Raw genomic sequence first — 13,409 nt, 5'->3', positions numbered from 1 at the left:
GTGCAGATAATACTATGCTACCTGCACGTCAGGCAGATAGAATAAAAAAAAAGATAAACAATGCATTTTTCTTCTTGAGCTTTTTGCTACAATATGCTGATTTCAGTATGTCTGCATGGAAGAGGAAAATGGTGGTGCGAACTGGAGATGGACATTACCTTTATTTGTATTGCAAGGACAGGATTGCTATGGTATGGTATTGCTAGCTTCATCTGTATTTATTTCTTCTTACATCGCTTTGAAGTCTCCATGGACTGATTTTCAACTGCTTTGTGTTGTTGGTTTTGTGTTCATAAACAAGATCTTATGCATGTCCTTTTTAGGATAGGGAAATATCAGTGTGTGGGCCTGTCATCTCAGGTTTATACTGGTTCTTTTTTATTATTTTATTTTTGCTTTTAAATTATTAGGCTTATATTGTTAAAAAGTAATTATGTGGCATTACATTTCAGGTCATTTTACAGAGTTACAGAGTGATGCAGTTGTGTAACAAAATTACATTTTCCAGTGAGTAATTAAGTAACGTAGAGTGTTACTTTTAAGAAAACTAGCAAGTAATATGTAATTCATCACTTTTTTTGACTAATTACCTCAACCTATCGGTTACATGGTTCAAATCATGCTTGTGAATGAAACTGGTTTTGTGTCTTTATTTACTTTTTTGTTATTTTTTAAAACGGTAATGCTGTTACTGTAATATTATCCAAAAACATACACCCAAAATGTTCTGCCCTAGATAACTGCCAACATCAATTATGTTGCTTATCTCACAGCTAGCACAGCTGTAAGAGTCTAAGAGGAGAGAGAGAGACATCAACGTCACAGAAGGTTTGGTGAACTCTGAACTTATAATTACTGAAGCTGTGGATAAACCTGCTTTTCATTGCTATAAATAAATAAAAACAAAACAGTAAGCCAAGATAAACAGTTAAATAAAAAGCAGATGTAATGAGGCACAGTGTGGTTTTAAATATCTCCTCTACATCCTCCGCTTAGGGTTTCTCTGTATTATTGTAGGGTCTTTACCTTACAATCTAAAGTGGCTTGAGGCAACTGCTGTTGTGATTTGGCACTATATAAATAAAATTGAATTGAATTGAATAGCAGTTTGCGTGCCTCCTGTCTGAACCAATAAAACCTTCTGACCCAATGCATGTCCAAAGATGAACTGCAGACCAACTGCACTTCAACACATTGAAATCGATATTCAAGATAAGATAGCAGCAGTGGATCTGTCTTGAACATATGGATGGATGGAACACAATATGTTCAAAAATGAATAAAAAAAATGGAAAGAACAAATGTATAGGAACAGTCTCAAGTGACTAATGTTAGGGGCAAGTTTGAACCAAGAAAGGGCTTTTTTCTGTAGAGAGATGTTCTCCAGGAGCTCTGGGTTCTCCATCAAAAACACAGGCATCTATTTGAGGATCCAGAGCCATCAAATTAATCAGAAGCTTCATTTATTTTGTTTTATGTTTGTTTGATGTTAAATTTTTACAAACAACTGACACATGCATACACATGTTTCTTAAGTCTCGCTACTACACTAATGTTGTTATTATTACTTTGGGAAACAGAGTTAGAGTTGTTTAAAAGCTTACTTTGCTTAAGAAATAATTATCTCTTACTATTTTGGGAACAGAAGTTACCAATTATAGGTTATCATAGCAATAAGCTGCGATTTTGAGTTGTAGTTGCTATTCATTGTTTGTTTTTTTTGACCGATGAGACAGTCTGTTTGCACAGTTCACTATAATTTTCGGTTTCATACATTTTAGATTAGCAATTGTCAAAGAGTGTTTGATAATCTTCTCTTTTGTCTCCAGGAATGAAAAACATAAAGGCACAAAGGCAGTTGTCATCCAGCTTTGCGTTTTATTTTATCAATGACAGAGCTTTGTTGGTTTTAAAACATACAGTCACACATGACTTCAGAGAGGTATTATGTCAGCTTCATATGCTCAGAGGGACTCTTAAACCCCATCCTGTTTCTGTGACACTCATAAAAGCACCAAATGGCCCTTGAGGATGCATATGAATTCAAAAAGGCAATACTAGACATAAGTAATGTGGATGAACCAGCCTGTCTCGCAACAGTCAACCAACTTTTCAAAAAGTACTGTGTTCATAAAAGAGAAGGGACAAAGACAAAACAAAAAACAAGATCCAGAACATTTAAACATAGTTCATCTTGAATGCCATCAATTTGGAAAAAGCATGGCATTTAAGAACTCTTTCATCTCGCAAACTTTGATTTTTGTCTACGCAAGTGCATAACTGTGGTTCAGTTGTGCATTACGCAACCTCCCCCACACACCACCACCAACAAACCACCACCAACAAAAAAAGACAAACATACTGGTCTAAAGCACAACCATTTAATATAATGGGGGGCAAGATATCTTTTGTGAGGAACAAAGGAGCCTTAATTGGTTGTGATCCGCAAGTTTATCTCTATGGAATTCCTACAATTTCCTTTTTTTTGGATACGTTTCCAGTATGTTTCACATCAATCAGTTATGTCCTTCATAATATGATAGACTATGGTGAGGGTCCTTTTTAGACTGGGGTGCCTTTCAAAAACTGCTGATGTGATGGTTAAAATCATAATGACTTCTGCATGTAAAAAAAATGTACACATACCAAGCAGACATTCTGTAAACACACACTATACCAGTACTTTACTACCCAGTCATTAAATATGTATTTGCTTCTGATTATGCTTGAAATTAATTTATCATGGAGAGCAGAGATAGGCGCTCGGTGTTACTGACAAACTGATGTGGCAGTTACTGATAACATGAGATACTCAGATATTCTGCACTGTAAACCTCGCGTCTGTGTTTCTCTCTCCCTCTGCTTTTTTCATCTTACATGCCCTGCTCTCTTACATTACCTCTGCAGTCCTGGCTCCTTCCTCCTTCAGTCAGGTGAGTTGAGAAATGATAGCAGAACCAAAACATGTGTCACAGCTATAAACAACTGAAACTAAATTACACCGAAAGGAATTGCAAGGGAGGTGTGGACAACAAGAAAACGATGAAGGGTCTGGGCATTTACAAAAACACAAGCACTTTAGAGGAAACAACAGTGCTACCCATAGGTATAAACTGTGAGCTACAAAGGAGAGAAAGAGAAAGAGAGGTTAAGAGAGAGTGTTTGGCATTGAAGTGAATGGTGTACACTATGAATCTAACATTTGTGCCAGTGCCCTTGAGTTAAACAGTGAGACATTCAATGGTGCATTGTGGATGGGCAGTTATCTCCAAGGCCTCCTTTTCAGTATTATTTCAAAACACAAGGAAGCAATACGCGCTTTTATCGAAGAGTAAGTGAAAAGGTTGTGGATACAAGGCTGAGGGCAAACCTGCAGGAGGGAAGTGAAATAGCAATATTTGGCACCATGTTATTCTTCCCACCTGTGAGCACATAGAACTTACATATGGGCATAATGCAGTGGGTTTATGGGAAAACACAAGCTGTATAAGCTATGCTTGAGGATTCAACACCTATCAGTACCTGTCAGTACTGGGTTTATCTAGGTTAATGGATAAATAGTGGTTTGGCTGACTTTTACAAATCTATTTTTTAGTCTGTCCTAGGGCTGCTCAATTAATCGAATTTTAATCACGATTACGATCTGGGCTTTCAACGATCATTAAAAATGACTGAGCCGATTATTAGCCCCTCCCTCATTTATCCGCGACACCTTAAAGGCCGGTCCGTGAAAATATTGTCGGGCATAAACCGGTCCGTGGCGCAAAAAAGGTTGGAGACCGCTGATTAAGAGGACCCGAGGGAAGCTCAGAAAGCTAAGCAGAAGTTATTTGGAGAGTGACTGCCGTTGGTTGAAAAGAGAGTTTAAAAAAAAAAACTTCAGTGGTGTTGCACACTATTTTATATTATTTTTTTAAAGTCATTGTTAACCCTTTAAAGCCGGTCAGAGCAGCACGCTCCGTTTTGCGTAACTATTTTTAAATCCCTGTAGAACCTGAACCGTAGCGCAATAATTTGTTTTGCATATGAAACCGGAGGAGTTGTACTTACATCTGATGCCATCAGCTTGTCCTCGGTCACGGTTTCGTTCCACATATAGCTTTGCAAAAATTGCATAAAAAGCGCTTGCAGGAACAAAAACATAATATTGCAGAAACACGTTTTGCCGTTCCTATCAGCTGTTCGTAACACTTCCCACAGTGAAATGATGCACATGCTGTTTTCTTTGCAAATTTGCATCATAGGATTGTTTTTTGTTTTTCCTGCAGTATATAAAAATTGCTGTATCTCCAAAATAAAACTATGAAGACACTCAAAATAAATTTCCTGTTGTTGTAAACTATTTTTTGCAACTTTATTGTATTTAAAGTTTTGAGGGATAAACCTCTTAAATTTCTCCAAGTAGAAATATATGTAAACAAAACAAAAGCGATTTTCAATTTTTTTTGTAGTTTATTGCACTTTTTTGCAATTTATGTAATTACTATGGACTTAATGCATACATATTATTAAAATATGGGCTATAACAGTTGTATTGATGTATAGCAACTTGAAATGCTCCCACAAATGGCACTACAGCATGTAAAAAAATAATATAAGCTCTGGTGGACTTGGTTCTATAGTAGGTCTTAAAGGGTTAAATAAATATCGTCAAATAATCGTGATCTCAATTTCAGTGAAAATAATCGTGATTATCATTTTTGCCATAATCGAGCAGCCCTAGTCTGTCCTCTCTTTTTACTATTACACCACAAAAACTGAGAAGCCGTACAAAATGTAAATAAAAATATACAAAAATGCTTTTCATGCTGTCAAATTTATAAACCTTAATATGTTAAAACAGTATAAAGAAAAAATATGGCAACTATTCCAGAAAAATTTGGGGTGTCACTCTAGATTAAAATTAATAGGGATTCATTTGTTCTTCTCGGGATCTCTGTGGCTATTGGTGTTTTTGTCCACAGTTCTTTATTCCTAAACCTCTCTGGTCACTGGATAACATAAGTAACAATACTGTTTAATAAATAATGATTATAAAAATATATAAGCTCACATAAGCCGACTAGACACTTAAGTAGACCTCAACCAGTATATAGCCAAGCAAATATTATCATCTGACATTAACTGTAAAGCAATCCCTCTGTAGCCGCATTTGTAATCTGTCCAGTCTGTCCAGCAGAGAGCATTCTGCAACTTTCCTGTTGCATTTGGAGCACCATAAACACAACTAGCAGATGACTGAAATAGGGCAGAGCATAAACTAAATGAGTAAATGCACAACTACACATAATAAATATCAGGGAAATCTGTTCATGTTTTGTGTGTTTAAAAATAAAATCCCAAACAATAAATTGAAATCTTTGCTGAGACAATTAGTGGTCTTTGTACTCTACTGTAGTAACTGTAGTAAGGAAGAGCTCTACACAACCATGCTTGAATTGAATAGATATATAATGTTCCAGCAACCAGTTTATAATATAGTGGTTTTTTTATTGGTTTTTTATTTATTTATTTATTTTTGGCTTTTTTAGCCAACAAAAATGACTCTGTTCCAATCAAAGATCTGCAGGAAATATTATATCTAAAAGTTTTCAAAATCCCAGGATCCCATAAAAAAAGAATAGCTATCTTACAGTTAGGGCTTTGTCCAAGCAGCCAAAACACGGTCAATATTTCCACATATTTGATTTTGCAGCTTTCTATATTCCCTGTAGAGAATATTTCTTTTGGCTCTTTGACTGCATGAGCTCAGCTCCTTCGGAATGTGGAGAATAAATGACAGAAGATGGGGTTGATAGGTTGGGGAGAGAAATGGGTTCCCCTTAAATAATGCAGTAGTGAAACTGGGAATATGACCACCATGCGATCTCCAGCAGAATAAAAACAACAGTGGATACTAGCCCAGCTGGGCTCGTGAATTCATATCATGTGTAATGTCAGTTACGTGAAAGCCAGAGCTTGAGCAAGATTCTGGCAGTCATTTTTGTGATAAATTAAACATGGCAGAGATGACTCCATTGCCTTTTATCCACCTCCCCATTTCAATTCCCCTCCCTCTCTGTATCTCTGTTTCTCTCTTAAGTTTTTTCACTTACTCCATGCTCAAGCCCAGATGCATTTTTAGTAGCACAAGGAGTTGCATGGTCAACTCACAGAAGCTTGATCAATGAATTTATGAAAGACAACAAACATGGTCCTAATATTATACATATAGCATAAGCTTTTTGTTGCACAAAGGTTATAACAGCACTGTAGTTATCCAACCAACCTGATTAGTCTTGCTTTGGGTTGACAATTTACGGTCCAATGCACATTTACGACCCTACCTAATATAGCCCATTTGGACCTGAGATGTTGAGAGATGTTTTAAAAGAAGCTGCTGAATCTTGTCCAATTCATTCACATCCTTAGGTCATGCCTTTCACAGAAACCTGCCTTTCTGCTGTTTGTTTTTGTTTTAATGTCTTACCTTGTCACACAGTTACAAGAAAAGGTTTGTGAACCTTCTGGAATTATCAGGTTCTTTGATTACTTAAATTTTGTCTACATGTTAGCCTAGACAAAATAGGCTTGTAACACAATTGTCAACTATTCCAGTTTTCATTTGTTAGGTAGATATTCATTTTTCACTTTTAGAATTCAATCTTTTTTTTCAATGCAGACTGTGCCAGCTTGTACACCTAACATCCCTCTCCCCCACAGAATCCATCATCACGCTTCAGATCCCATCACTGTTGCCAACTAAACGACTCTGTTACTAGATGTAGCCACTTTTCACAGCCCTTCAGCAAAAATCTATGGACAGTACTGCCATGCAAATGATGGTCTTCTCTCACTGTATGCAGTGATATGAATTCAAAAGCTCAGCTAGGCTGGTATCTCTCTCTGTTCTTCTGCTTTGTTAAGAGACTAAGAGAATTGAAAGACTTTAAATGCAAATACAAACTGATTGAACTAATAGTGGCATCAAGATAGTGGTGTTTTACAGCTTTGATACAATACTTATCATCATCAGTGTTATCAACAATTGTTTATGTAGTCTTTTTTTAAGAAAAACATTTAGTAGAAGTTACATAAAATGATATTTATTTTCCAGAGATGCAGTAATTGCTATTTATTGTTGCTGTTTTTGGCGGCAATTTCAATAGATAAAATTAATACTTCACTGAAAACAGATGTTAAATGACAAACTAAATAATATTCCTGAAATAAAAATACTGACTGAATTTTAAAAATAATACACAGGGGTTAGGGGTGCATGAATATGCCCAAAAGGGCTATCACAATTACTGAGATCACAATCATTTGTCACTGATACATAATTGATTTTGGTGACATCAACATTTTATTGCAGAGTCCCAACAGCTGTGAGATCCCTCTCTACTTTCCCTGCTTTTTGCATAAAGCACAGGTTTTGCCACAGTGGAAAAAAATATCCGCGAGGGCATAGCACATCTTTTGTCCAGTATGTTATTTGAACAAATATATTTAGCCAAATTGAATGTGATTCCTGTGGTGATTTCAGTGTGTCTTTGTGAGATGGATGAATACACTCACCCGCTTTACAGGCTCATTCTCAGTTATACAATTTATGTTAGCAACCACTGTATTGTTCTTCTTTGCTTTCATGCAATCATCATATTGCAAGTTGTGGTGTATTTTCAGATAGCTGAATAAGTTTGTTGTGATGGTTTACAGTGCACACAGCTCTACAGCATTCTTTGCATATGAGTTGTTCTTGGTGAACATCACTTCCCTAAATTTGAAGTCTCTCTAAAGAACTGATGATGATCTGCTTCAAGAGACAAGCTCTTTGCCTTCCCCAGTGACAGACAGCTGATTTTTGTTTTGATGGTCTGTAGTATATCAGTGCGGTCAAGTGCACTCAGGAAAGTTCTCGCTGAGTGGTGCAGGGAACAGCTGTGATTGGCACATGTAGACATGGTTATTATGCAATGATTTTAGGGAGCACTTGATTGCTTTGTGTTCTACTGGCAGAAAATGCATTTTCAATATCTTTCAATCATGTTCGTTTAATTTTGAGAAGCCAAAATCACAATACTAGCAGTATTAGTAAAAAATTAGAGGTGCCATTACCAATTATTGACTTAATATTTGAATGTTAGCCTAAATAATACGTTTACAGTAACATGGGAATTTTGACTCAAAATTAAGACTAACAGAAACTTTTCTTCTGAAAAACTGAAATTAGTTGTTGCCAAACGGTGTACCTACTGATGGGCTGTGAGGCAAGGACAGGCAGGGATACGTTTTTATTGCAAACTGTAAGCTATACACCTACACAAAAAGCTATGAATAGACTGTTTTACTGTATGTATGGGTGCCCTAAAATAATAATTTAAAGAACTTCTGTAACAGAGAAAACCAGTGTATTTGTAGAGCATTACAGATTAAAGCAATTTGATTGACAGCAAAGAGGTTAACAAGGGAGGAAATGGATCAGTTTCATTTGTATAGAAAATCATACATACCCATCACACCACATGACTGACCACAGAAAAAAGGAGGGGAAAGGCTGTCAGTAGACAGTGCTGTTAAAGCTACCTGTCTTATGACTTCAGTTGCACCTGAGTAAATCACCTGTCAGGAGAAGTTGACCACTGCTAATATAGTGGGCAGCAAGCTAAAGCAGAAGTAGGACTGGCCTTTTTCACCAGTGTACTGTAAGCCAGGTTTTAAATACAAAAGCTAAAATCATTAACCTAGCTAGTGCAACTTAATATTTTATTAGCCTGCTGATGTTATTCTATGCATAAGAAAACAGCTAAAAACACAGACAAAAATAAATGCTATGACTGAAAAGTCATGACTATGGATTATTATGGAGGAACTGGTGGAACATCATGTGCAATAAATACACCTTGAAATTTTGACTCGCCCACTGGTGTGACAGTAAAAAAAATTCCAAAACCACTAATTCAGATGTTATGCATAAAGATTTGACAATCGTGAACCCGTTATTTAAAACTAGGCTACTTCATTATTAATAGCTATACATAAAGTGCATTATGCTATAGCCTAAAGTAATTGCAATACCAATGGTTTGCTAATTGGCTGTGTTCAGGTGGTTTTCTATGCTTTATTTAATGCTTTTATATGCCATAGTATGTGTCATTGTTATACTATTTGTATGCATGTATATGCTATTGTATGTTGTCCACTTTGTGCTCTGTAAATCTGTCATATTTACGTGATTTTTCTTTAACAAATTGATGCTGTTTTTGTTGGGGAGCAATTTTCAGCCGCAAATATATTCGATGCATCTAGAGTACAGAAATATATATCTAGAGTGCCCATGTTCATCATAATGAAGAACCCACTCCAACCCACTGCAGCCATGTCGCACAGATATGATATTAATTCTTCTTAGACAACAATAGAGCTCTTATTCACAGGGGAATAAGCTTGTTATGGCCACTAACTTTCTTCTGGCCTCTTTTTAAAAGAGATCTCTCTCTTATTATATTTCACGCCTGTCTGCTACGCCCCTCTCTGAGCGCCTGAATCATCCACACCTGAAATCCATCTGATCATCAGTGGAGGTGGATATCAAGCCACAGAACCAGCCTTCCTTGGCACTTGACCACTGAACCTCTTGTTCAAGTGGTGTTGTTTGGCACTGCTGGAATTGTTTTTGATAGTATCTTTGTGCGACCCTGCTCAGCTCACCCTTTGTCTTCCTTACTAGCTGTCAGAAGTGTTTTCCTCAATTAGACTTGATAAGGTTAAAGAAGCTTTGTGGGGGTTATCACTCCCACAGCCTACCTGTCCCCCAAAGCAGTCAACCTAGGAGAAACACTGAACACGTCTGTAATGTTCACTGGTGCTGCTCAACATTTTATCAGCAGCATTTCCTCGCTGAATCCCCCTGCAGGCACTGACTGCAAGGTTCCTCTTTTGGGTTAAGGTCTTTTTTTTGTTGTCACTTGGTGTTCTCGGCACATTAAGAATAAAATTGCTTGTTGAACACAAGTGATTTATCCCATCATTGAATGCATTTGGATGACCGTGTTTTAACTTGGCATCTAACTGATAAATAATATTTACTTATAGGGGACTCTCTACATGTATGTGGCTATGGAAGTGAAATTTAGTGTCAACACGTGTGAGTAACGTGCCATTTATATTTTATCATGTGCAAAGTAATCTTGCTTTTACATTATTTAACCAGTTGTGTGTGTGTGTGTGTGTGTGTGTGTGTGTGTGTGTGTGTGTGTGTGTGTGTGTGTGTGTGTGTGTGTGTGTGTGTGTGTGTGTGTGTGTGTGTGGAGACTACCTTTCCATAGCACTTAATTTCATGTCTGAATAAAGTATTTAACTGCAGACATCAGTATTATTGTATGTTATAAATATTTTTAAAGCCCAAGTGAAAGCCATTTCAAATCCGAAAGATATATTACAAAATACGTCCATGCAGCCTTTAAAAAATGTGTAGGGCAGACAAGCACATTTTCCTTTCATGCACTAACATTATTATTGTTTTTCTATCCAAGCATATTAGGTCAAGCCTTTGAAAAAATCATGTAACACTTCACATGGAAATGTAGCCATGGTAGCTGGTTCTATAAATACAATTTACAGTCAGTCTTGAAAGGTTATCTCAAACACATTTCTGCCTTAGTTTAAACCTACTTTTCTTTAAAAGATCGGTAAAACCCCCTGATCCTTACATGCAAAGTTGCCCTTAAGATACTTTGGCTTAATATAATATTTATGCTATGTAAATTTCCAAGTTGAAGCTGATTTCAAAACTTGGGATGCAAAAATAAAAACCTTGGGGCTAGTTAACTAATTGACTTGCAAATGCACCTTTGTTACGCTACCATATGAGATAAATGGATGTCAATAGGTCAGGATGGATTTGGCGGAAGCAAAAAAGATTCTCTGATTATCTATTCTCTGACAAAAGACAGCATATAACATGTGCATAACCACAGGTTTCATTAGTGTTGTCAGTTAAGTAAAACAGTTTTCTGTATTATCATTAAGTCAATGAACATTCAAATCTGCTGGCTAAATAGAACACGTCACATCATGAGTAACCAGCTTACTGATGATCAGACATTCTGAATCTGGTAGTGACACATAACTGATAAATTCAGATGTTTACTTTCATGTGATATAATGTCATAAAAGACGGGCCTGTCTTATGAAGGGGAAACACCAAAAACACATGTAATCTAGATTTGACAAAATGTTCAAAGGAGCTGAAGCTGCATCTGTTGTTTACAGCTTTTTGCAGGAGTCTACTTGCAACCTCATAAGGTTAAAAAAAAAAACCCAACCCTCTGATCATCCAGTTGCAGAGGAGTGGACATAAAAATGGCTAGAGCAAGCCCCAAATTGGGTTTTTGAAGTACAGTACTTTTTCCCAGTTACATTGTATGCGCACAAATAATGAGCCTTTTAGCCTTTTTTTTTTTTTTTTTGCATGCCTGTCAACATTCGAACAAAAAGCAGCTACTGTCAGAAGATATGCATGTGCGTGCATATTTGGCGAAGGGGGGGAGGTATTTTATTGTTTAAAGTAAAGCAAGAAAAATGAGGAAGGCCACCAAGCTATCAGCTTCTCTAGTTTTACCAGTATGCTATCAACATAGCATCACAATTTGCACATTGCGAAACATAACCCCCCCCCCACCAGCAATCATAATTAAACAAAATGCCATGATTTAACAAATAATGTTAAACATTGTCCTGGCTCTCAATTTCAGTACGACAAAGCATAGGAGTGGAAAACTACATTCAAAGCATGTTTCACTAGTTTGCTCCATTACCATACAATCACCCAGCAACCAACAATGATGCACATGGGCACCAATGTTAATATATTCAAAAGCATATAATTGCTAGAAAGCCCACTTGAAATGTGAATAATGTGTCATTTATACCATACCTTGTGCATAATTTAGTCACTAAACAGCACGTTTGTATATTATAGACGATATAATCAGTATTTAAAGTGTGAGCAGTTTTATTACAGTCTGCTTTCATTCACAGTGAGTGTCATCATGAGCAACAGAAAGAATGAATGAATGGTAAGCTTTTTTGAGAAGCCTCAGAAGAAGAAAAGTAAGATGAGAGCAGTAAGAAAATGAGTGACAGGACAGGACTATGCCGTGCTAAAGGATATGAGTCGGTGTTCTTGAGGTAAAAGTCACTGCCATTGAATTAAGACATTGTTATTAATTGCTATTAAACCACTTATAACTGGTCCATCACAATACTGACTTTGTCTAACTGAGATGGGTTTAACATTGAAAATATAACAAATTTCCCACGCGTGGAACTAATAAAGGTTATGTTATCTTATAAATAAAATAAACAAAAAACACGAGGAGACTCTCAAACATTTCTTGAGTGAAATCAAAGTCAACCAGAACCTAGTCATTTTAACTGTACTCCAGAGAGAATATCCTTAAGGAAGCAAATTTAGATTAGTAATAAGCATTTTGTTGCACTAGAAGAAACTGACGTTAAACCTATTAAAGCAGCATTTATAAACAAATCTTAGCCAGTCTGTTGCGCACGACAAAAAAAGAAGAAAAAACTCGTCCTAATTTAATTTGAATTTATGTGATTTATAAAGGTGTCTGAAGCTTTATTGTTTGTTTGTTTGTCAAGCAAACATAAATTGCTAACACTACCTGGACATGAAAAAAGATTACTTTAAAAAAATCCTAAACAAGTAGAGTCAGCATCAGAAACACAGTCTGTCGGGGCATACACCTTTTTATTGAGTTTATTCGGGAGGACTGAGACGCCCCTAAAAGCACTGAGCTCTTCAAAAAGTGTCTCGGTGTTGAGCTTACCTCTCGCTAATGTGGTCGGCGCCTGCGAACCAAGAAGCACAAAGATGAAAAAACTCAGGTAGCATCCTCCCGAGAACTGTCCCATCACTGCTCTGCTTGTCTCCCTCCCCGTCGGGTCTGGGGGCACCGGCCTCGGGTCGCGTGCATTTGTCGTTTGCACGAGCCTCCTTTTAACACGTTTCCGTGTCCTGATGAAAACCTCTGTCCAGGTGGGCTAGTACGTGTCCGCCAAAGAGGACCGTCTCCTAACGGAATCGCAGTGCGGAAGGAAGAGATGGAAAGCGGTGCGGAGCTTTCAGCACTCGCCACTCAGCTGCGCGAGAGTGTAATAATTAGACTGAGCGCGCGCGAGCCAACAGCTTTCGCTGTTTCAGAGCGCGAGAGAGGGCGAGAGAGAGAGAGAGAGGGAGATTTTAAAAAAAAGTGAGTACGAGGTCTTGTTGAAACCCCGGTGGACCTGTTAGGGCTTGACAAAACGTGTGCGTGTGTGCACGTGCACACAGACAGTTGTTTGTGCTCGCGCCTGTATTGACCAGATGTAATGACCAATTACCTCTGTCCTGTTTCTGACGTTTC

General features: G+C 37.3%; 1 protein-coding gene across 1 annotated transcript in view; it reads right to left on the bottom strand.

Annotated features, from left to right (window-relative positions):
- LOC308392760 (netrin receptor UNC5D-like) overlaps positions 1-13,149 on the bottom strand; it is a gene marked incomplete at its 3' end in the record, with an annotated part of 142,536 nt that extends 129,387 nt beyond the window's left edge. The window contains exon 1 of the mRNA XM_080875961.1: positions 12,834-13,149. Within this exon, the coding sequence (XP_080732087.1) occupies positions 12,834-12,918 (85 nt within the window). The 5' untranslated portion in view covers positions 12,919-13,149. The remainder of the gene's footprint in view (positions 1-12,833) is intronic.
- Positions 13,150-13,409: the final 260 nt, after the last annotated feature.

Source organism: Rhamphochromis sp. 'chilingali' (assembly GCF_963969265.1).
Source record: "Rhamphochromis sp. 'chilingali' genome assembly, chromosome: 2".
In the NCBI taxonomy this organism is placed as follows: Eukaryota; Metazoa; Chordata; class Actinopteri; order Cichliformes; family Cichlidae; genus Rhamphochromis; species Rhamphochromis sp. 'chilingali'.
The sequence above is the reverse complement of the archived record's forward strand: the minus strand, read 5'-3'. Positions and strand labels throughout refer to the sequence as shown.